Here is a 27,445-nt window from a genome sequence, read left to right as displayed (position 1 = left end):
AGGGCCAAAATCAGAATTTCACCATTTTCTGATTCTATGAGGTAACTCAAACTATCATGAACCTTTTGTTGGAGGGAGTATAAAGAAATATAAAATTTTACGCCAAAGCCAGAAATTTTATGGTGCGATGGCTAAATTAAGTTATTAATTTTCAAAAGGGTAAAAACAGTATCTCACTATTAAACTCAATAAATGAACTCAATTTAAATCAATTAACTAGTTAACACATTATTAAAATTCTAATTTCAACCCTTAAAAGTTTTAAAATTCTAAACCTATCAATATATTTATGTTTTTATTTAAAAAAAACATTTAATGAGATATTAACATTTTTTTTATAATTGAGAAATTTAAAATTTCGTACATATAACATAATACTCTTATCATTAGGTTAAGAGATTGTTCCTCATTAATAACTAATAAAATATAATAAATAATAAAATATAAATATAAATTATATATATATATTTGTATTTATAGCTAGGGTTTCGGTGCCCAAGAATCAAGAGTTTGATAGACTTTTGAGCTACACAAAGAAATTTGCTGCTTAAAAATTGAATAAAAACACACAAATGAGAAGCTTAAAGTAATATAAAAAGGTACAAAAATAACTAGGAATTAAGGGGGTTTGTTTTCTTCTTCTTTTGCATAAACCCCTATAATCAAATATTTCAGAGAGGAATTAACCCTAAAAGTCTCTGGGATCCACAACCACATTTCCAAGTTCTCCCATCATCGCAAGCTCATTCTCATCATTGATGGAGGAGCCATTCACCTTTTAAAGTACCAAAGATCATCGATCCTTGACTTGGATGATGCATGGGGCACATGTTTAATCATCGGATCCGACACTCCTAACTCAGTGATTATCATCTTGCAGTCCTTAATGTCTTCACCTAATCTCGATGCCACACTCCATGCACATTTCATGAGCTCCCCAACGTTCTCTCCTTCTCCATGTATCCCATAAAGGAACAAGAAACCAAATGGTTTCTCAATTGAGTAGTCACAAATTGGAATGATATTCTTTAAACAAGGGAGGATCTTGTCCCTTGCATGGCTTAAAATTTCATGAAAAAGCTTCAGAGGATAATGGGGTTTTTTAATATCAATCTTGTAAGCTTCACAAGAGCTCCATATGCTAAACATGGCCCAAGAAGGTGGGACTGTGCTAATAATATCTTCATCCTCGTCTTCACTATGCAAACCAATCCATTCATCTTGTTTGAAATAAAAAACCCATGTCCCAAGGCTAAGGTTTTCCTTGAGGATTGCATCAATGTCTGTGAAATACAAGTCTTTGCCTTTGAGCTTGTTATCATACAAGGAAATAGCTTGCCTTATATTCAACTTCTCTACTTTGATATCTTGAGAGATACCCAGCTCCATTGCAAAACTGATTGGTTGAACGAATATGGCTAATGAGCTTAAGGTTTTATAATTGCATTTGGCAGTGAAGAGATTTTTAGAGGCAACATTGTTCTTTTCTGTTGCTAGGAAAGTGTAGTGAGCTCCATTGTTTATCAACCATTCTTCCATTGCTCTCACAAGTTTCAATCCGATCCCCATTCTCCTACATTTGTTTCAAAAGGAAATTATACACTCTATGTTAGTTGATAAGAGACCATATATAGGTTTTTTTTTTTTGGAATCCATTTAGGAGAAAAAGTAACAAGGTTGAAGATTCAGGTCAAGTATTGTCCATGGTTAGGGTTTTGTCTTTTTATCCCGTTGAGAGTTCTAATGAGTTCAATCTAATGTCTCAAAATGTTTAAATAGAAAAAAAATTATGGAAACCGAAGAGTTTGGGCATGATCTTGATCTAATGTTACCATTAATTTGAGCTAGAAACAACATTCCATGCTACTCTAAAATCTATATTTCATGTCAATATCTGTTGAAATGCATGCAAAAGGGAAGGAAAAAGAGAGATATATAGAAAGGCTAACTTAATATGTACTTAAAACAACTTTCCCTATGCTAAATACTTTGATTTAAACAATGATACAATGCATGCAAAAGGGAAGGGAAAAGAGAGATATATAAAAAGACTAAGTTAATATGTACTTAAAACAACTCTTCTTAAGCTAAATACTTTGATTTAAACAATGATACGGGTTATTGTTGCCCTAGAACTGTAATTGGAAGACAAATTCAGAGTGACATTACACTGAAATTGTACTGGAAAGGGGAAGGACTGGGAGTGAATAATTAATCATGATATATACCGATGTGTTGGGGATACTCGGAGGCCTAGAATGCAACCCAACTTCACATTTGTTCTTCCATATTTAGTCCCCACATGCTTGATGCAGCCTCTAATCACACCGACAATCTCCCTATTTTCTCGCAGCTCAGCTACCTGTAGGCCATTTTCAAGCACATCAGTCGTCCATGCATATGTCAATTGCCTTTGCATCAGTTATATATTTGTACACCAACAATGATCTCATGGGGACAATGGGTTTCATGACTATAAAAATAGGATAGCTAAAGTTTGAATGTTTTGGAAGTTGACAATTAATGTAATATAGGAAAGGAGTAATCACTTTCAGACTTTCACTCACCAGCAGGAGATGAAGGGGAAAGAACCTAATCCTACACAAAGGGTCAATCGTATTATTTGTGAAAATGGAGGTCCCCTTATTATTAGACCCTATCTCACAGCTCTTCTCAAGCTTCCCCACCACTTCAATATCCCTTGCATCATCAAATTCTCTAACCAAAACTCGATCTCCTATACTGTCAACCATTGATGTCTTTCACCCTAAGTTGGGAAAATAATAGTTTTCAGTCACTGTACCTTTCTTGAATAGGCTAATTGCCGCAACTCACTATCACCTCACTTTCAGTCTTATATACTCTTGTATATAATATATATATATATATATATATATAAGCCGTACTCTTATATAATATATATGTTAGGAACAAATAGCATACATCTCTCTCTCTGTATAGATTGCTAAGTGCATCAACTCTTGAAGTATATTTTGATTTTTAGTTGTATTGTGAGCATTTAGTCATGAATTAAAATGAAGGAAATGGTTGTTGTTTCATGTTCATTTGATGAAAAATGGAAGATAGGTGAAGTTGAGCCAAACAAATAAGCATGCATGTGCCTTAGATGTTAAAGGGAAAAATAAGCTAACATGTTGTGCTTTAAAATGATGAAATGGAGATTATACTTATGTAAAATCATAGATATGTGATGATTGATTGGTGATATACATGTTTAAATAACAAGCATGCGAGTTAGGTGTGAAAGAGTGATTTGGTAATAAATCTGCTTGGGACAGCAACAGTAACATGACTTTGGAAAATCACCATAAATTGTGGAAGATGAGTTAGAAGCTGCATAAATTATGTAATTAAAGCTTATTGAGTCTAGTTTCTAATGAAATAAACAAGAACATATTTTGAATTCTGTAAAATGAGAAATTTGATTCGTAATGAAGGGTGGTCAGATTAGTCAAACATAAACATGTACTCTTATATAATATATATGTTAGGAACAAATAGCATACATCTCTCTCTCTTGTGTATAGATTTATATTTTATGCATAGTCTTATATATTAGTGCATCATATAATATTGCCTGATTTAAATTAAAAAAATAAATTTACTTAATGTTATTATACATTATGTATCAATGTCGATTACCTAAAATATATAGAATTGTATGTGAATGAATCAAATATAAATCCTTTATATGAGGTTAATATCTAATATATTAATATCGTATAATTCTATACAATGTCGGTGACTTGAGGATAACATTTAATTGAAATAAAGTTAAGTTTATATAATTGAATATTAATTGAATAATAATAAATTTTAATATTTAATTAAAATATTTTATCCGACCATAACGACCAATTGATTATCATCATGTATAAAGATATTAGTTTCCACGTATAAAAATTTTAAAATCATCATTAACCTCCCTTTTTCTTTTCTATTTCTGAAATATTATATGATGATTTTTAAACTTTCGAGTAAAATTTGTATAAGTTAATATTTAGTACAATGATATGTATATCAAATGCTTTCATCCATATTTATAGGATTTATTTTATGTATTTTAATTTAATTTCATCTTACTATTATTAATGTTAAATCGCATGTGATCACTGAAACTATTAAAAGATTCTATTAGTTAGCTAATGTGAAATTTAAAATAAGAATTGAAATTATAAGGTTGGGCTGGATTTTTAATGACAAATTAGCTTAAAATAATAATTTTAATTAACAACCAAAATTTTAAATTTTAAATGGAAAAAATGGATTTTGGTTATATTAAAAAAACCCACATTTTAATAAAAAATCTAAACTATATTAATTCTAGGGTGCTAAATTAAAGTAGAAGTTGAGTTCCTAAAATATAGATATATAATTGTTTTAGATTTTAAACCCTTTTGCTACTTGGCGTTCAATGAGGTCTCCACATGATGCTCAAGTTGCATGAAAAGTTGATGCACCTACTGAGGATATATATTAATATTCCTGTGAGGGAATTTGGCAAGTATAATTTTATACTATAGTGATGAGTATTGCCAGTGTTATGATAGAGTCATTTTCTTATTTAGCAAGGACAATAAGTGGTAAACGATGTACATGGCTTGCACCACAAAAATGGAACAATTGTGTCATCAATGTGATTCTCTGAATCTTTGTAATCATTCACATGTTTTTGTATATATGTTTCCCATGTCATTCCCCCAACCAAATTCTCCTGTATCTGAATTTCCAAAGGACAGCTCAATGCTCATTCAATTGTTTTGTCTTTCTACATTATCTACAAAGGGATCACAACTTGATAATTAATACTATATAGGAAAATTTTGGTTTTTGGTTTGGAAATACCTTTTTGTTAGTTTTTGGTTTAGAAAGGCTACGTAGAAGAGTTTATAATAATGGTTGTTGGAATCAATATTCATCAGTTTGCATATAATATATTTTAGGAAAATATTTTTTGTATAGAAAATTTGTGTCCAGATTGTAGAGAAGCGGATTTTAGCTTATTGAAATATCAAAACTGTTTTGAAATAAAATTTGAAAATTATTCTTATGTAATGATAATTCTCTTTCATCTAAAGATTTTTTTTTTTAATATACAAACCCAAATTTATGACATTTTCATTTTCCAAATAAACTGTATAGCTTCTCCTTTAAGTATCCTTTTCCTTAATCTTCTTCCTTTTTCTTGCCAAAAATTTTAAGTTCTCCACCATTCTTAGAAATATTGAAGAATGAATCAACAAAAGAATGGAGAAGTTTTTTTTTTCTTTTTGAACAAAGAAGACAGAGAAGTTATATGTCGTTTTTGTGAGAAGAAACCTATCATCTACCATTTCAGGCAGGAGCATGCTTCTTTGGTTATTGGAGTTAAGAGAAGTGCAGAAATGGTCTATTGTTAATTGCTAAGAAAATAAAGAGCTTGAATGGAAATGATGATTGTAGTGTCCATTGAAGATGGCATTGCAATAATATGAGAAATTGTCTATGCAGTTCGGTTTTTCTATGTTTGTGGATTCTAACTCCGTAAGATAAATCTACTATCATTAATTTCCCATGACGCGTTTGGCTAATTTGGATCTCAAAAACAACATAAAACTAATAAAAACAATTTATTAGCAATAAAATTAAAAAATTGACAAAAACATATAAAAGACACCTAAATTGCTCAAGAATAAGCTCCTTAAATGTATTTGACATATCAAATTACGACAAATCAGGGAGAATATCTTTTACCTTTTAGTTGGATTATGAATTCCATTATTGTGAATGATGCTACATACTACATAAGTCGTATACCCAACATACCAAATTTTAATTCCTTATCGATTTGAACTCAAGCTTTTAATTACATTAAAGTATACGAGTCACGCAAACATAATCCATCATCCACTCAAGACTAAAACATGCCACACTATGAACATCACAAGTGAATAAATCCATAAATGGATCTAGGATCTATTCTACTTGGGTACTGCCCGATGTAATGTCAGTCTAATCAATCACATCTATCTTCTAAAAGTCATCTGCTTCAATGACCAAGATAAAACATTTCCCCAATTGGACTTGATAGACAACGTAGTTGTCTTTCAATCGGTTTGCTCGGCTCCAATTTGACTAATAACATGTTTTGATTTTTTTACCGTATTATGATTCAACCACATAATATTGCTTACTATTAGTTAAATATTAGATAATCAATGAGTCAATATTTGCTTCTATTTTGCTTTGCATGCAAAACTCATTGAGGAAAACATATGAATAATATTAATGTAATAAACGTGTAACACCCCTAACTCGTATCCGTCGCCGAATTAGAGTTACAAGGTATTACCAGTCAAAAACATAAATTAAAACGATCACATACACGTACTTGAATTTTAATTGTCAATTTAATCTCTATTACCACATAGCTGAATATACTTTTAATTTAAACTCATAATACATGCAGATAAACAGACTTCATTACACTTTAGTCGCATACTATAACAAAACACAAATGGATTATACGAAATGTACTACTTATAATCATTTGATAAAAATCATAACATATTCGGTATTCATTTAATATTAAGTTAAACATTTATATATCACATAAGATACATATAATTTTCATAATTTATTAGACCACATGTAACACCATATACATTCCTATTCACACATAACCAAAACACATATTTCATATAAATATCATGTGTCATAATGACCATTTCACTTATCAATATTAACAAACTTTAATAACATATAATACTTAATTGTAAATATACAATACCTTACTTATAACATAAACATACAAGAGAACAAATAATGACCTAATTTAATCATATTTACCCAAACACACATAAGGCATATTGATAAGATTAAATAACATATACTACTTGACTTTACTTAGCCAATTCATTACACTTTAATATTCATGACTTATGCACATATAAATATATGTACTCATTCAAATATATAAATATATATATATACATATCAATACACAAATTTTATAAAAATCATAAAAAATATATATTAAAATAGGTCCAACCATATTCGGTTAATACAAGATATCCTTTAACACCAAATCATTTATAAACCTTAACTAGGCAAATTACTAAATTCATTTATATACTTTATTTTCATATAAAATCACATTCAAACCAATCAAAAATACCTATGCATAAATTGTGGCCAATTCATTCATATCACATCCAAATTTCTTTAATCAACTTCATTACACAAACACATATTATAAATACTAGTTATCCAAAGCACATAGCATTTTAACCAAAAATGAACTTGAACCATAATCAAACAAAACCAAATTCAAGCTTATGAGTCAAGTCATATTCGCATGGCTTAAATTATACATATCCAAGATCAGAAAAAATACATATTAGCCTATACATGCCATAAGTTTGAAATAAGACTTTTAATAGTACCGAAGATTGACAATAGTGTGGATAACTTCATTGACAGTCCCTGAGCTTGTAGCAAACTTCCAAAAATCTATAAGAACAAATAATAAATATACTCACAGTAAGCTATCGTAGCTTCGTAAGTTATAAGCAATTTAAGCAAATTAACAACCTCTCTCCATATATAAAATAACCCGAATCAAACATATATTTATACATTAATATACCATGGCCGAATATTCCATACATATATATTATCAATATATTCTCCAATTTCAAAGTCATAATATCAAAGATAATCGATTCTACATATGTATTCATATATATACAATCACATGAATCAAACGTTTAAATCACCTACTTATACTTATCATAAAACTGAATACCTTACTCATAATTTCATACATTTTCAATATCATTACAAAACATTTCTATCACATATCTTTCAATCCATTAACTTTCATTTCGAATAGAATAACCATATTCACATACCTGAATGCTTTAGCTCACTTAACATATTTGATTGCTTTTACCGTTGCTCACATAAAATTTTTTAGGCGTAGAGCCTTGTATAAAACATCGGCACAAAGCCTGCTAGGTAATAAACCTGATTCAATACACTAGCATAAAGCCTGCTAGGCAATAAGCTTGATATCATACACCGGCATCAAAGCCTACTAGGCAATAAGCCTGATATATCACTGTTACAAAGTTAATCTTATTCATAATTCATATCTCAATTGAACCGAAAATATTCCCAAACATCATAAACATTCATGCATTCGGCTCTAACCATATAAATTCATACAATTAAATTCAACATATAAAAATGATCACATTCAAATTCAACAACGTTTATTGCTTATAAACTTACCTCGGATATCAACGAACGATTTAAATCGGCTATTCGACTATTTTTGCCTTTCCCCAATCCAAGTCCGATTTCTTTTGTTCTTGATCTATATAATTTCAAATTAACCTCATTTAAACACAATTTCATCCAATTTAATCCAACAACACATAAATGGGAAAATTACCATTTTACCCCTAATATTTCATATTTTTTACAAATTAGTCCTAATTGCACAAAACACAAAATACACAAAATCTCACCACATCATTGTTAGGCCGAATCTTCCTTATGCTCATACTAATCCATATATTTCATTTATTTTTCATTTTAGTCCTTCAATTTATTATTTTTTCAATTTAGTCCTAATAACTCAAAATCATCAAAAACTCCAATACAAAACATATTAATCCAAAACATATCTTTCATAATTTATCATCAAACATCACAAAACAAAAATATTCATCAATGGCATAATTCAAAATATTCACCAAAATAAAAAATTCAAGCATGGTGAATATAGATTGACCATGGTGATTACCTCCCGCAAACAAAGCAAATGGCATCTCGTACATGTTCACAAGATAAGTTAATAACCTTAAAGTCCTCATAATTCATTTTATTGTGATAATGGATTTAGATAATATTTTCCAATCTTCCATCATCATCAATGTCCATTTGGTGGTAAAAGTCCTTACTTTTATTTTTCATTTTGCAAAAAAAAAAAAAAAAAAAATCCCTTACGTAATGACTTAACATCCCACACTTGCAGGTTTAGCTTCCAATTTCTATGAATAAAATTCTATAATCCTCAGGTAAATACTTCATTTCATCTGACCCATGTAATTGAGATTGGACCAACCTTAATGTTCTTGCAAATTCAAAGGCCAACCATATCATTTTTCTCGAGACTTCTCTTTAATTGATTTAGAACATGCCGATGTGTAGAAACAATATTAGACATATCAAGAAGTAGTTCATGAGAATGATTTGTGACTAACTTAGTTACATGTAGCGCCCATCATGATTTAACACAACATTGACCCTTGCAAGATAATTACTTTGCTTGCTACTCCTATTATCACCAACTTTGCCAACTTTATCATAGGTTAACCAAGCATATTTGGGGCTTCATAACCATGTTAGAACATTTATCTCTTTGCCACACCAAACCCATTTAACTTGGCATAATCTTGATGGATGTCGAATAATGCATCAATACTTGTGAAGTGCATAACTATGATTGGGCTTGATCATAAATTAAAAAATATGGTTATGATAATGAACATCTTCATCATTAAAAGACTCATTAGCAACCTCATCCTCGAGGGTGAAATCTTCAGCCATTGTGTTTTGAATCATTGTTTGCAACAGAGAATGAATCATCGCTTCCTTCTAGTTCCATTAGACTATCTTTGTGAAAAAATCCAAACAAATTATTCAAGATTTATCTTACATCATGGTTCATGTTGGAATTTTTTTTAGAAAGCAATCCTTTCCTATGCTTCTATTCTCATTTTGATTTTCCATTTTATTTTTATCTTGATTGAGAATATGAAATAATTTGTGTTGTAATTCATATATTTAATTTGGTAGGAGGCTTTTCATATGCTTGCACAAGTAATAATGTTAATCTTGGAAATGGAAGTTAATTAATTACAAAATAGGAAGGGAACAATGAGAGGGAAATATATATACATAAACCATTAAAATCTCCAAAAGAACATCTATGCCAATTTGAAAAATCTAGACATTTCTTGGATGTGATTTTCTAGATGCTTAATCGCTATCTATATATTATATACTATTTTCAAATAAAAACATAATGTGAATTTATATACACTTGAAGGAGGGAATATATATATATATATATTTTATCTTCCATCTAGTTTGGGCACTTCTAGGCTCATACTTTGCAATAAGTTGCCCTCTTATTTTCTCAACGCACATTGAATGGCTCATAAGATTTAACTATATGCTCACTCAAGGTGTTTCTTAGATGAAAAGAAAAAAAAAAACATTGGAGCTTGAAAAAAAGAGTTGTGTTATTTACCGAAGAAAATATAAGCTTAGAAGTACTATCTATCCGTTGTGGGATTGTTGGAAAAACTCAAAATTTTTACAACCTTAAAGTTTGAGGAAGATAAAAAATAAGTTTTCCTCCAAATGTAAATTCATACCGTGCTTTTATTTGAAAATAATATATAATATTATATACATATATTATTTTAGTTCTAAACCAGTATCAAATAATTTAAGTTTTACTTTGGTTAAAATTTTGATGAGTTTTGATTATTTTGGTGTATTTTAGTCTATTTTGTCCAATACAAGTCTATATCATTGTGTAATGTGTAACGACCCAATTTCTAGTGATGTCGGAAACTGCGGTTTCAAAACCTCATTTTCATAAACTCGAGTTTGTAAATATGAAATAGGAATATTTACAGAGTTGTTATAAAAATATATTGAAATTAAACTATGTAATTTAACCAAAAAAGTAGTTAATTAAGGCTTAGGGACTAAATTGTAAAAATCAAATCGTTATATAGTTTAAATTAAGAAAAGGATTCGGGACCTAGATAGCAATTATCCACAGGACTAAAATGGTTAATAAATCAATTTTAAATGGTGGATAGTGGATAATGATAATGGTGGATGCCATTAAGTTTAACTAATTGATGATTACTATATAATAAACTAAAATTTTAGTTTATAATTAATTAAATTAGATTAAATATAACTTAATCCTAGTATATAACCAAATGTAAGGGGAGGAAGATTATTTATCGTCCCTTGAAATAAAAACAAAGAAAACTCCATTATCGGATCTTGATCATTCGGCAATTAATTCAAGTAAGTCTCTAAACTATTTTTCTTTGTTTTTTTTTTTATAGATTTATGAACATGAGAGATTAACTTAGCTAGCCCATGTATCAATTTGTTCAACTATTGAGATTTTAGTTAGTTTCCATTGTTGAGAAATTGAAGAATTAGATTTGAAATTGATAGAATCAAGCTTAGATCATGACAATGACTAAATTGTAAAGCTTAATAAGCTTGGTAGTTAACTTTGTTACATTAGGGAAACAATTGAATAAATTGAAAATCTATCATGAGATTGTGTTGTAAATTGAAAATATAGGGTCCTTAATGGAATAATGTGAAATCAGATTTTGATCTGAAGTTATAGATCGAAAGATATACATATCCTGAGTTTAGGGATTAAATTGAATGAAATGCAAAATATTTTTGACTTTGTATCTAAATGTGAATTGTATGAAAATTGATATTTTTTATCTATTGTATTATTGTACATAGCTAAAGATGACATTGAGCTATCGAAAAGGAAAAGAGAGAATCGTCGACAAGTGATGTGAGATTTTGGTTTGTGCTTTTATGATTCAGGATCAATTTATTTATCTGCATATTCCTATTACATTGCATGATTGAATATCGAGGTGAGTTTATAACGGTCATATGAATTGATTTGTTGGGATTGATATTGAATATCGAGATAGTGGACTCAATTGAATAAAATAGAAAGTAGCATGATTTAGTTGGAATATGATATATGATATGAAAAATGGATTGAAATATGTTATATGATATGAGATACTTGTGTATTGATGATGAATCGAAATGAGATTATGAATTGAATGTGAAATTACATATGAATTGAATATAGTTGGCATGTCATAGGATTAGACTTTGTACGGGTTTATGCATTTTGTATGTGAAGATGCGCTTCGTGTGCCAAGATGCACTTCTTGCACCAGTATGCATTATGTGTGCCAATTTCCCTTACTTCAATTTACCCGAAAATGCATTTCAATGCTAGATTGGTATGTTGGTTGGACGATCCGTGTATCTATTTGAGTTAAGTTAATAGGGATTATAAAATGTAAGCTTGTCAAATACTATTAAACTGAAATGATTTGATGATAGGGAAATATATGTTTGCATATATGTAATTCAAGAAAAAGAAAGTATATAAAAGATTATGCGATCCAATTAGAATTGAGCCTTGGTGGCCGAACTGAATACGAATGAGTCAATAGACTCTAGAAAGATCTTCAAACTGTAATTTGCATGATTAAATGGAATTGATAGAACATGAAAATTAGGTAGCTTATTGTTAAAGGTATACATGTTTGATGCATAAACAATATTGAATGTTTTAAATGGCATATGAATTGGCACTTGGCAAATGGTATGATTTGGTTAATTTTATTGCAAATGTTGAATGAATTGACTTGCAATATGTATATCCTTATATATATGATAATGGAAATTATTGGCATGATAAAATGTAAATTGGTTAGTTATTGAGCTTGAATTTATTGTAATCATATGCTAATGTTAATGTTGTATTGTCTTGAATCATGAAAGTTCCATTGAGCTTTATCGCTCAAGGTATGGTTTGTTTATTCCATATGCAAGTATAGGTGATTCTCAAAGTTTTGAGAGGTGAATTCAACATCTAGATTGCAGTTCTCGACTCAACGAAGTTTGTATTGCTCTTTCATTTTGATCAATGGCATGTACTTAGGATTAAGCTAGTTATAAGTTGTAAATGGTCAATGTTGTGTAAATGAGTAGTGGATAAATGTAAATGATATTGGTTTTTGCATGAGAAAGGTCCTTTTGAGTTTGTTTTGTATATTTCTATTTGTTAGTTGTGTTGAAATGTTATTTTGGATCTTAAGACCAATTATGTCTTGCTATATGCTAGGTTGAAACCAAAAGGAATTGGGATTGTTGTATTTTGCCTATGGAGTCACTATACCACCTATAGATGTTGCGACACTAGTCATTATCATTGCAAATTCCCCTATTTGATGTCACGACGCCAACTTAATAAAGGTTTAGAAACTTTACATTTTAGTCCTCAAAATTGTGAAGCTAACCTACTGTCTTCAAGGTCACAACATCGTACCATGGGTGTCACGAATCTAGCTTGAAAAGTTTTAAAACCTTGCAATTTAGTCCTTTATTGGTCTCGGGTTATCAAAATAGCTTCCGTAAGCTCAAATAGACCCCTGACCAGATTACATAATTTAATTTTATGATGAAATAAGCATGCTAGTGAATATAGACTATTGAATCGATAGAAATTGTGACTACAATTGCTTTGACAACGAATGTGGCATCCCGTAGCTTAAACCCAACGATCGGATTGGGTATAGGGTGTTACATAATGACAACTATTAGTGCATACCGATGTCTATTGGTTAATACAAGATTTCAATATATTAAACCAAATTTTAATATTTTTGTTTGAACTATTTTTATTTTCTCATAACTAGATTTAAAAATAAAATAAAATTATTAAATTAAGTTATTGAATCTAATTAATAGTTAATAATTTTATATTTATATATTTATATATAATATATTCATATTATGTGATTAGAGGTGTTCATGGGTTGGCTAAGCTAGGTTCAGAGCAAGCCTAGGCATTATATGAACATATTTTATGCTTACTAAAGCCCCACTCGACCCGAAACATGAGCCTACAATTTTGCCCAAGTTCGCCCATACTTGTAAATGGTTAACTCAAGCCCATTTTATGTATGCCCATATTATTAAAAAATAAAAAAAATAATAATATTTTTAATTTAATATTTAATATTTTTATATTTTTTATTTACTAAAATTTTATATATAGTCATTTTAACAATTTTTAATGTTTATATTACAGATATACTAGTATGAATTTAATTTTTAGGGTTAAATATAAAATTGGTACCCAAACGTTTTTTCTATCCACTATATTGGTACTCGAGTCTAACACCATTACTTTTTGCTAACGTCGCAATTTTGACCGCTCATGCGTCACCATGTGACGTGATCTCTTTAGCCCTATTTTTCCTAGCTCTTTTTCTCTGGTGAAAGAGGCCAAGCAAAGAAGTAAAAATCAAAATAAAAAAATGAAGAAGAGAAATAGAAGAAAAGAAGAAGAAAAAAGGTGAAAAAGATGACTTTTGGTGTCGTTTAACCTATTTCTCAAAACCTTATACCTTCAAATTTTCTTGTTTTTTTTCTTATTCACTCCACATAAACACATTTCCTTGGTATCCCTAAAAGAACTTGACCTTTTTCAACAAGAAGCCTCTTATCCAACACAAACAATTTGTAAACACCAATGCAACATTTCAAAAGCAAGGTTATCTTTTTAATGGCAGATTTAACATTGACATGGAAAATAGAATGTGAGTGTTGAACTGGGTAGGCAAGAACATCATTCAAAGCAGAGAACAATTCATTGAACCTGGCATTGAATTTACAGAATAAGACATCCGAAATTTGATGAACATCTTTGAACTTGATTTTGAACTCGTTGAAACTGAATTAGGTTTTCGAGAAATTCAAATTGGATTTAGAATCAAAGCAGCATAAAGTAAGCAAAAGCAAATACAAGCCTTCCATTGTTTCTATTTTTAGACCTTAAATCAACCAAATTAAAATTAGTAAAAAGAATATTTAAAAGAATTGAAGAGAAAAAAATTGGGGAGGGGAAAGGGTACCTGAGGAGAAAAAAGGGAGGAGATTAGGGTTTGGAAGTTGAAAGAAGTGGGGTTCTTTACAAGCTTCTTGTCCCGCTACTTCTTATTAAAGCCATTTCTTTGAATTGTAATGAACCCAAAATTCAACACAAAGGAAGATAAAGATTGGCGTTTTCGCAGGGGTTGTGACTTAAAAACCAATTATGACTTGTCGGTTGAATCAATTGGAGCGAGAACTAATTTATCTTCTTATTTAGATTTGTTCTTGTTTTCCTTCTTCACCAACACCCTTCATTTTCAAGCGTTCCCAAAACCCTAACTCACAAACTCCGGTGTCATTTTCAAGCCGGAAGGAAAATAAGAATAAAAAGAAACGAGATTGGAGATTAAGATTTTTGGATATTGATTTTTGGTTGAAAACTGCAGAAGAGAAAAGTCAAAAGAAATAGTATTTTTTTTAGATTATGACATCATTATGACGTCATCTATGCCACACATCACAATCTTATTCCACTACGCGTTCTACATTTAACAGCGTTAGGCTCAAGTACCAATTTAGTTACCAGAAAAAAAAGGTTCGGGTGCCAATCTGGGACAAAAAGACCATAAGTATAAATCTAGAAGAAGTGGACAAGTTCAGGTACCAATTTTATATTTAACCATAATTTTCATGTGTTATAAATTACATAATATATAAAAATAACATAATATAAAATATTAAGAACTTTAAAAAAAAAAGTCGAGGAGGGCCTTGAATGTTTAAACCCGAGTTTGACCAATATTTTAAATGGGTATAATTTTTTGCACAAGCCCATTCTTTAGACTTAATTTTTATTTAAACCCTCTCACCTCCAAATTTAGATAGAGAGATATATATGATATATATGTAATTAAAACATTTATATACAAATAAAAACTAAAAGTTAGATGATAAATATATAGAAAATTATTTAAAAAACACGGGTAAACTCAAAATAAGAAATCAAAACATATCTGAATAAAGATATATTTATACGTATCGACCTTGTGTCCGTGTATAGATCATCGGATATAAATATTTGAATACTGAAGTGTAGAGTAAAGTGAACAGTATTAAAAGGCAAATCTAAGATAAAGTAATTTCTAATCATTCTGATATGTCTTTCCATGCCTGCAACAGCTTTTTGTTTTTTTTTTTTAACTGAAAATGATATGTTAAATCTTGTTTTCTTTTCCTTGGGACTGTTTTATGTTTTGTTGAATCTTCCAAAAGAGATTGTCGGCTATAAGCTTCAACCCACAGTGCTAAAAATGTTGTTATTCATTTTGTTGCTTCTGCAGTTCATATATTCGCTCTATTTTTAGTAGCTATATTATTATAACAGAACCCTATACAGAGATATCCCATGTGAAAAAGGGTTGGCAATATATGTATATATTATACATATGAATCATCATCATCAATCATGCAGATATACTTACATTGCTTTGTTAAGTGATTTTTTTTTTTTTTTTGATTTGCTAGTTTCATATCTCATCCAAAACCTGTTGTTCAAAAAGTAGTGTTGGAGTTTATAAATTTTCCTTTTGAAGTGATAGAATCTCCATGGCGGAAATATGGATTTTCTATGCAACCAATATGGAAAAAATTAACTAATGATATCATATATATTTCATATCAATATTATTAGAAAATACGATAACACATTCTTCAAAACTGCCTTTTCTGGTACATGGAAGAAAAGCTACATTTATATTTATGTTACTCGAATTTCATGTAACGCCCCCTTACCCGAGACCGTTGCCGAAGTCGAGCATGAGACATTGCTAAATTTATTTTAGCATTTAAACAAGTTCAAACAATTCTCGTAGTAAACTGTCCATCTACGTCACAGTCGCTAAAAAAATCATATCTCGAGTTATGAAACCTGAAACTAGACTCATATATCTACTTACTAATTTGTTTCTAGAATTTTTGGTAGGGCCAATTAGTATAGTTTATTAGTTAAAGTCTCCCTATTTCAGGGTTCGGCTACTCTAACCCCTGTGTACTTCAAATTAAATTTCTTCCTATACAGAGATCTAATGACCATTTCGTTTGTTTCTATTAAAAATAGACTCAATAAAGAATCCATACATATAAAGTGTGAGTCCTAATTATTTTTACACAATTTATGATGAATTTATAAAGTCAGAATAGGGAATCCAGAAATTGCTCTGACCCTATTTCACCAAAACGTAAATATCTCATAAAATACAACTCTTTTACCTATTTTGTTTCTTCCACATGAAAATAGATTCATTAATATTCAATTTCATATTTTATTCATCATCAAATTCTATCTCTACTATTTTTAGTGATTTTTCCAACTCACATCATTGCTGCTGTGTGATTCTGCTTTATAGCCAATTTCACCATTTTATGGATTTTCATAGATTAGTTAGCACATAAAGCATACGTGTTATCAAATATAATCTTGATTAACCACTCCAATAGCTAATCATTCTCAAACATTTCCATGCCATCCATGAGCCATATCATAAGATTATATACACAAAATGATTATAATGCTATACATGCCATATTCCCAAAATATACAAGTCATTATACCGAAATAGTTTGTTGATAGTGTGAGCGTGCCTCCGACCGTTCCCAATCTCTTAGCCGGCTTGACAAAACTACGAAGAATAGAGAGGAGGGAGTAAGCATAATTACTTAGTAAGTTCACATGTAAATAGCAAGTAACATAACCATGCAATAATACGAAATCCACATTTGCATAATATCACCAAAGCATTCATATCATATTTCTCATTCATGATCCTACCATATTATTGTTATATTGAAGTCTCAACCCGAGGGTTAAGTACATACTTGTACAAATTTTATCATTCACCACACTTACCAACATGTCACCTTCATTTTAGGTACTCACCTTATCCACTTAAGATTTACCCGTTGAACACATCGGAATATGATTTGAATACACGGATTTCATGCACATAAGTGCCATACCCGCAGCTAGACAAACTCAATAGCCTGCGGAAATTATGTAGCCAAGCTACCATGTAACCCGCCCATAAGTGAAATCGGGCTCAACTCAACAAGCTCGGGCGTTCGCATCCATAAGTGAACTCGGACTCAACTCAACGAGTTCGGATGCCTAGTTACATCTCACGAACTCGGACTCAACTCAACGAGCTCAGAACTCAAATATGTAATATCCTGAATTAGGGCTTAATCGGAATAGTGGTTTCGTGACCACAAATCCTAGATAGAAATAATTATTTTACAATGATTTTGATGTTTATGATATGATTGCATGATTGTGTGAAAATTTCGTGATGAAATTCTATGCCTAAAGTGCTTAAATTGAAAGTATGGACTAAATCGAATAAGTTGCAAAACTTGCATTCTAGAAGTTTTTAGTATGAAATTGTTTTGGAATATTAATGAGGAGGTCTTAAATAGAAATTTGACCAATTTTAAGTTCATGGAAAAAATTAGGACATGGAAGGAATTTTTGGAAAGTTTAGTAGTAAGGGTATTTTGGTCATTTAGTTATTAAAATGAATTAAAAACAAAATTAAAAGCCAATTTTTGTCCATCTTCTTCATTAGGCCGAAATTTCAAGGGTTGTCCATAGCTAGGGTTTGTTTCAAGCTTCCAAGCTCCATAGTAAGTGATTCCAAGCCCGCTTTTAATGTTCTTTACGCTTTTGGAATCCGGAAGCTCGATTAAGCTTATGCTAGCAATAATTCAACCTAGGGTTTATATTTGGAAAAATACCCATAGTTGAAATTTGTGTATTTTGATGTTTTATGATAGAATATGGGGTTTTAAATTATGTTAGACAACTTGTGCTACTCGGTTTTAGTGAAAACGAGTAAAAGGGCTTAATCGGCAAAAATACCTAATAGTCACAAGTATATGTTAGAGAGAATTTGATGTTGCCATAGAAGGAAAAGTGACCAGCATGTTATAAAACATAAGAATAAGGAATAAAGTTTAATTCCGAGCCTAGGGGCAAAAGTGTAATTATGCAAAAGTTTAGGGCAAAAGTGTAATTTTTAAAAGTTCGTATTAAATGCTGTTTTGATAAATGTATGTATTAAATAAGATTAATTTGGTATTATAGATCAAGAAAACGAGATTCAAGTCGTGATCGAGGAAAAGAAAAGATTGTGGACTAAATTGCAAAATCTTTATATTTTGGTACCAAGGTAAGTTCATGTGTAAATAATGTAGCATAATTGTTATTTTTAAGTTATTGATGTTAATTATATGATATGCTGATTTTAATCGTGAAATATTATGCTTTGTGGTTAATATTGAGTAATATGCAAATTATGTTTACTACTTGATAAATATGAATTGCTACCGAGTATCGGTTCCGATATTCCAATGGAAGACGGCAAATGTGAGATCGAGGAAAAAGCCCGTTTGAACCTTAGGAATAGATTAGGATACAAGTGACATGTCACTAGGATGGTTGAGCATCCGAACTCGTTGAGTTGAGTCCGAGTTCACTTATGGATGCAAATGTCCGAACTCGTTGAGTTGAGTCCGAGTTCGTGAGATGTAACTAGGCATCCGAACTCGTTGAGTTGAGTCCGAGTTCATTTATGGATGCGAACGCCCGAGCTCATTGAGTTTAGTCCGAGTTCACTTAGGGGCGGGTTACATGATTTCTTGATTACATATGTGGCACTTATGTGCAAATTATCCATGTATCCGAAGTTATATTCGATGTGTTCAACGGTGAAATTTCTAGTTTAATGGAAGAGCACTTAAGATATAAGTGACGTTTTGGGTAAGTGTTGTGAAATGGACACTTTGGACAGGTATGTTCTTAACCCTCGGGTTGAAAATAGATACAACAACGATAAGGTGGTAAGATGATGAATGATGTTTAAAGATGTGATATATGTTTTGGTGGTACCATGCTAAAGTTGTTTGGTATATTTGTATTGTTATGTTACTTGTTATTTACATATGAACTTACTAAGCATTTATGCTTACTCCTTCCTTTTCATTCACTGTAGTTTTGAACAAGCCGGCTCAGAATCGGGACAGTCGAAAGTTCGATCACACTATCCAAAGGACTTTTATCTTGGTAAATGGCTTGTACAACTACTTAAGTATGGCATGTATAGCAATATACCTATTTTGTGTAAATAATTTTATGATATGGCCATGTTTGGTTGAGAAAATGTTTGATATTGATAAGTCATGGTGATGGCTAATTTAGATCATGTTTGATATCATGGAAGTTTAACGAGTTATCTAGTTCATAAAAATTCATGGAAAGATGAAACTTGCCTTAAAATGTAATATTGTTGCAGCAATGACATGAATTTGAAAAATCACTAAAATAGTATAAATAGAAATAAATGATGAGTAAGTTATGAAATTGAATCTTAATGAGTATATTTTCATATGGATTGAACAAAATAGGAATATAAATTATATTTTATGAGATATTTAAACTTTTGCGAAACAGGGCCAGAGTGATTTCTGGATCCCCTGTTCTGACTTTAAAAATTCATAATAAATTTTACTAAAATAATTAGAAGTTGTTATTTATATGTACAGATTCCTTATTGAGTATAGTTTTAATAGAAACAAACCTCATAGTCATTGAAATTTTTTATAGAGATATATCTGATTCGTAATACACAGAGGTCAGAGCAGTCGAACCCTGAAATAGGGGATACTTTAATTAATAAACTGTACTAATTGGCCCAATAAAAAATTCTAGAAAACAATTAGTAAATAGATATATGAGTCTAGATTCAGGGAAAATTTACGGATCTTGATTTCGAGTTTCATAACTCGAGATATGATTTTTCTTGTAACTGTGACGCGAGTAGCTAGAAAGCTGTGAATGTAGAAACAAATGATTTGAAGTTCTTAAATTGATAAATTATGTTCGGTAACCCCTCAAGCTCGACTCCGGTGATGGTCTCGGGCGTGGGGACGTTAAAAAATATCTTATGACATGTCAGTTGTATTATAATCTATTCCTAAGGTTCAAACGGGCTTTTTCCTCGATCACACATCTTTGCCGTCTTCCACGGAATATCAAAACCGATACTCGGTAGCAATTCATATTTATCAAGTAGTAAACATGATTTGCATATTACTAAACAATAACCACAAAGCATAATATTTCATGATAATAATCATCATATCATATAAATATCATTAAATTACTTAAAATGACAATTATGTTACCACATTTACACATGAACTTACCTCGGTACAAAATAAAGAAATTTTACAATTTAGTCCACAATCTTTTTCTTCCCCCGATCAAGGTCGATTTCACGTCTTTCTTGGTCTAAAATAACACATTTAGCTGATTTAATACTCACATTTATCAAAATAGTCCTTAACTCTAACTTTGGAAAAATTATAATTTTACCCCTAAACTTTTGCATATTTACACTTTTTCCCCAAAGCTCAAAAATTATTTTTTCCCAAAATTATTATGTTTTATGACATGCTGATCATTTTTCTCTTCTATGGCAACATCAAATTCTCACTCTAACATGTAGTTATAAACATTAGGTATTTTTACCGATTATGTCATTTTACTCGTTTTCACGTAAAATCGTTTAGCAAAAGTTGTTTAACACAATTTAAAGCTTCATATTCTACCATAAAACATCAAAATAAACACATTTCACCTATGGGTATTTTTCCAAATATAAACCCTAGGTTAAATTATTGCTAGAATAGGCTAAATCAAGTTACCGGGACTCTAAAAACGTAAAGAACATTAAAAACGGGGCTTGGAATCACTTACTATAGAGCTTGGAAGCTTGAAACAAACCCTAGCTGTGGAGAACCCTTGAAATTTCGTCCTAATGAAGAATATGGACATATTTTGCCATCTTTTTCCTTTTTTTAATCTTTTAATTACCAAATGACTAAAATACCCATCATTAAAAACTTTGGTTATTTCTACCTATGTATGTCCACTTTTGCCCATGAAAACCAAATGGTATAATAACCATTTAAGGACCTCTACTTCCATTATGCTCTTCAATTAAATCCTTTAACATCTAAAACTCATATTTATCAACTTTTGCAATTAAGTCCTAATAGGCAAATTAGACATGCAATTCATGAAATTTTCTATCGATATTCTAACACATGCATCTAATCATTCAATAAATTATAAAAATTAATCGGAACAAATTTTTCTACTTCAGAATTGTGGTTTCGAAACCACTATTCCGTTTAGGCCCTAATTCAGGATATCACATTTCACATTTTCTTAAAAGTGTATATATATATTCTTTTTGTTCACAAGAAACTTGATTTATAGAAAAGCTTCAACACAATTTGAACACATATAGGACTATGATCACTTTGACACAATAAGAAGAAAAAAGGGTTAAAAAAAACCTAAAAATGTTTCTCTTTTTTTTTAAGCCATTTGGTTTTTATCTTTTATTTTGCCCAGTGGCAGTGTCAACTTCTGGGTTGGCTATCACCCGCCTTTTACTCTCTTCCACCAACCCTTTCTTTCATTCTTCTTCTCATTCACTCCACATGTCTTCTTTCTTTTTCAGTTTGCAGATCTATTTTGCCGGTATCTTTGTTGTCTTCACAAGTTGTGATGGATAGATGATAGTGCTTGTCTTCACGAGTTGATTTTGACTTATATTGTCTTAAGCTTTATATGTTTTTTGTTTATTTTTTCATTGTTTATTAAGTCTTCAGTTCTAGAAATTTTTGTCTACTCTTGTAGCACATTTTTTAGTCTTGCTTATGCATGTAATCTTAGTTTTACAAGTGATTTTAAGGATGGTTTTGTTCTTGTCCTCTCTAGTTTAATGAATGCTCGATTCTTTTGTCAATTTTTGCTCGTTGCTTTCAATCATCTAAGGTTGATTTCTTTATCGTATTAAGTGCTTGCAATCACTCCAAACATGTCGTGCTTGAGTTGTGGCAAAGCCAATCGTCAACGTGTCATAATGTTCTATTGATGCTAAGGCTAAAGCCTTTGTTGTGTTGATGGAGTTTGTCCTTCACCATTTACAACGAATGTTTTTAATTTTTTCCCTGAATTGTATAGTCCCATTCATTAAATGAATTAATGAATTTACCTTTCAAAAAAAAAAGAAGAAGAAAGGGTAACATATCTTAAAACTCGAATCCCGAACCTTAGGCAACTAAGCCAAAACGGGTCATCCCATACACAAACCAAGCAATGTAAACACAGTGAAATTATTAGTGCCATGTAACAACCCGTATTTTAGTAGTTTTGGGACCACAAATTTCTATCGTGTCGGCCTGTAAATATTATTTATACAATATTTACGGAGTCATTTGAGTCTTATTAAAATTTGGTTAAGAAATTTTAATGTTTAGATAATTAATTAAAAAAAGACTAAATTGTAAAAGATGCAAAACTTGTTAATTATTGCATTTAGATGATCAAATAGCTTAATTATTAAATGAGGGAGGATCTATGAAGCAATTATACCTTGTTAAGAGTAATGGACGGTAATAGAAACAAAAAAAAACAATTAAGTTTAGCTTATAATTGATGGCAATTTGTAAATTTTACAAAAATTAAAACAAATTAATTTGAAGAAATAAACACTTTCTTCCCCATTTCTTCAACCCATTGCCAAACACCACTGAAAGAGGGGTCCAAGCTTCATTTTTCATTTCCTTGGTGCATGTGAGCTCAATTCTCACCCATTTCTTGTAATTTTTATGTTCTTGAGATCGTTACAACTAGGTCCAGTAGCTCATACCTTCGTTTTTGAATCTGTAAAAAATTTTAGAAGTTTTCATTGATGAATCTTGGTTTTTTTATGATAATTATGTGTTTGAAGCTTTGATTGTGGTATTTGGTTGTTTTGTGAAGTAATTTTTATTAGTTTCTGATTTAAGGATTACATTGTTAAAATGTCAAAATTACAGGGTTTGATGGTAAATTGAGGCATAATTGGGACTGTTTAAGGGCCTAGATTATTCAACTGTAAATTTTCAACTTGAGAAAATGGCTAATTTGATGATTTTCGGGTTAAAGGATTAAATTGCAAAACTTGTAAAAGTTAGGTGCAATTATGTAATTTCAAAAACTAAAAGGGTATAAAATGCATAATTAATTGGCATATGAATACAAGCTAATAAAGGGAAAATTTTACAATTTAGATCAAGATCCTGTTGACTTATGTGGAAAAGGAAAAATTGTGGAATAGTCTCTAAACTTCTACAGCTATTACAATTCAGTCCAGGTAAGTTTATAATATTTCAATATGTAAATATAATATTTGGATAATGATTTATATTTCTGATTCACTAGTTAATTTATGTTTGTATATGGATTTATATTTATAATAGAAGTACTTTGAATATTTGCATAATAATAAAGGTTATAAATGTTCTTGTATCTATGCAATAGACAACGAAACATTAGTAACAATTTTATTGGAATCATGTTAAGTTATATGGAATGAAGAAAATGACCTTGAATGCACATACGTGACCCTGTTTGGACTTTGGTACCCTTAAATGCACATACGTGCCCCTGCTTAGACTTTGGTACTTTTAAATGTACATAAGTGCCCCTATTTGTACTTCAATATCTCTGATTGCACATACATGTTCTTGTCAATACTTTGATACCCGTAACACACATTCATACTCTGAGTGCATTTCAGTGCTACAGTATTGCAACATTGATGCCCTTGAAAATGGAGTATTGATCTATTGAATAATTTGAGTACAATTAGTTTAAAGAAAAAGTTATATTATGTCCTTACTAAGCTATGTAAGCTTTCGGTATTCTTTTATGTTGTTTTGTAGACAATCATTGTTGATCGTTTGGAAGGATTAACCATAAAGTTTACATTATCACATCTATCTTGGTAGCTTTTGTATCTTACTTTGGGTAGTGGCATGTATATAAGTCTTGTTGAAAGAATGTTGGTGTCAATAACTATGGATGCTATAGTAGGTTAAATAACTCCTTGAATGTGTCATGTAATGTTGAAACAAGATATCTATATATAAATATACAGATTAATGAATATCATGGTGTGTATTTGGATTAGAAATGTTTATATGTGTAGTTAGATATGGTTGTTTTTATGAAAGAAAATCTTGGATAAAGTGTGTTATTGAATTGTTTATAAATTGAGGTGCCTTTGAATGGCATATTGGTTAGAATTTATAGGTTGTTACTTGGTATATGGGTGAGTGTTTAAAGTGTGTTTTGAGTTATTGAATGAATGAGCAAATGAAGTGTCTTTTTGAGCAAGAACGAGTGATGGTATGACTAGTTGTAAGGGTAAATTTTGGTACACATGGTCTGGGGTATAGGCTGAGACACGACCGTGTGTCTTAAGTCAGTGAGTTACACCGGCTAGCACATGGCCTACGACACGATCGTGTGAGACAAGTCAGTGAGTTACACGGTCTATGACACGAGCTGGCACATGGTCGTGTGCCCCTAATTTGAATGCTCACATAGCCTGAGCTGTGTCACACTGCCATGTGATCCCTATTTTCCAAAATTTTCAAGTTTTTCCTAAATATTATATTTTGATTCAATTTGATCCTTAATTACTTCTAAATAAATTTTGGGGCCCGTAAATGGAAATAAAGCCCATGTGAATAATTATTCTATTAATTACTATATGTTTATATTTTAATTGAATATTTGTTTTGAATTAAGATAAATTGTTCTGTTTGTTTCTGTAACACTCTAATCCTTTATTAGGCAACCGAGCTAGGATTTGGGTGTTCCATTTAGTGGTATCAGAGCTACGATTTAGTTGATTCTAGGATTGACGTAGCATGAATAGATTTTAGTATATACATGCCACATATACCCTATGATAGTGTGATGCTTTTTATCCGCTCTAATATTGTATTTTCTTATAGATTCAAGATATCGGTTAACTCAAATTGGGCCATAGTTAACGAATCTGAAAGTAATGTTCAAGCTTCGAATCCTAAAGCAAGTAATAGTGCATCAGTTCTACAGTTCTTTGGTAATGAAATGAGAAATGTGTTTTTCAAGATGATGAACCGTGGTTAAATGAATTTAACCAAACAAATCCTATAACTTTGCAATCTCCACCCCCTACGTGCCTTCTTTGGCACCCATGCATCATTAAATTCCTATATCTATGATAGTTACTCAACTATCTGTAGATAAAATTTGGAAATGTGGAGCTAAAGAATTCAAAGGCAAAATTGATGATGATTCTGCAAAAGCTGAGTACTGAGTAGTGGATACGAATAAGGTTTTTACATAATTGATGTGTAGCAATAAAGATTGTATGAGATGTGCTATTTCATTACTGAAAGATGAAGCATATGCATGGTGGGATACTTTGAGCATAATGACAACTAGTGGTCCTATTAATTGGGATTTCTTCCAAACAGAATTCAGAAAAAAAAATATGTTAGTCGGTTGTTTCTTGACAAGAAAAAGAAAGAATTTTTGAACTAAAACAAGGGAATCGATAGGTTGCAGAGTATGAATGGGAATTTGTGCAGTTGAGCAATTATGCTCGTAGCATAGTGTCAAATGAAGAAGAAATGTGTGTTAAATTTGAAGATGGCTTGAATGATTACACACAAATGTCTGTGGCAGCGTTAAAGTTATATGAATTTGTAAAACTTCCATAGCATGCTTAGAAAATTGAAGGAATTTGTAAAAGTAAAAGACAATTTGATGCAAGATCCCAAGAGTTTATTAGAAGAGGGTTGTTTAAGTCAGCTCAATCATTCCCTCAAAAAGTTCAGAAGTGAATCAAATCGATCAAAAGTCCTTATAGAGTTCATTAGTAAAGATAAAACGTGACAAAGTAATATGAAGTCTATAAATTCTCCAGCAACTAGTGTTGGAACTGTAAGGAATGGTAAGAGAATTGTTCATGTTTGTGATAATTATGGTAAGAAACATTTTGGGGAATGTCGATTAAATATGGGAGCTTATTTTCATTGTGGTTCTACCGATCATTTCCTACATGATTGTCCAAAACAACAAAATGATTCGGGCAATCAAATTAGCAAGTCGAAAATAACTTCATAGAAAGGTAGATGACCTGGAAACGGTAGAAATACTACTTCTGTTCGAGGAAAGACTAGTGATATGAACGAATGATCTAAAGCAAAAACACCAACCAGAGTTTATGCAATTAGAGCTCGTGATGAAGCTACTGCTCCAAATGTTATTGTTGATACTTTTCTCTTTTTGATATTACTTTATATGCATTGATTGATGCTGGATCAACTCATTCTTATATACGCACTGGATTAGTAGACAAAAAAAGTTTTCTTGTTGAGTTCATTGATTACACTATTAAAGTAACAAATCCACTGTGTCACAGTGTGATAGTTAACTTAGTTTGTCGTAAATGTACATTGAAAATTAAATGCTATGAATTCCCTACTGTTTGATGTTATTACCCTTTCAGGAATTTTATATTGTTTTGGGTATGGATTGGTTATAACTACATGATGTTGTGGTAAATTGTAGACAGAAACGGACTGATTTGAAATGTCAGACAAGAGAAATGTTTTCAATTGAATCTGACAGACTCAACAGTATCGCTAGAATCATTTCAATTATTTCAGCACAAAGATTGATACGTAAGGTAGTGAGGCATTTTTAGCATATATACTTGATATCCAAGATTTAGAATTG

At 30.7% G+C, this 27,445-nt stretch overlaps 1 protein-coding gene across 1 annotated transcript; it reads right to left on the bottom strand.

The window, feature by feature from the left end:
• Window positions 1-708: 708 nt before the first annotated feature.
• On the bottom strand, window positions 709-2,822 carry LOC108489021 (probable N-acetyltransferase HLS1-like). Its single transcript, XM_053019807.1, has 3 exons — window positions 2,568-2,822; window positions 2,229-2,362; window positions 709-1,573 (listed from the first exon to the last, which is right to left on the bottom strand). Exons 1-3 carry the CDS (start codon window positions 2,751-2,753, stop codon window positions 772-774), a joined length of 1,122 nt encoding a protein of 373 aa, XP_052875767.1. The 5' UTR covers window positions 2,754-2,822; the 3' UTR covers window positions 709-771.
• Window positions 2,823-27,445: the final 24,623 nt, after the last annotated feature.

Source organism: Gossypium arboreum, chromosome 10, assembly GCF_025698485.1.
Source record: "Gossypium arboreum isolate Shixiya-1 chromosome 10, ASM2569848v2, whole genome shotgun sequence".
NCBI lineage: Eukaryota > Viridiplantae > Streptophyta > Magnoliopsida > Malvales > Malvaceae > Gossypium > Gossypium arboreum.
This window is presented reverse-complemented; position numbering and strand designations above follow the sequence as displayed.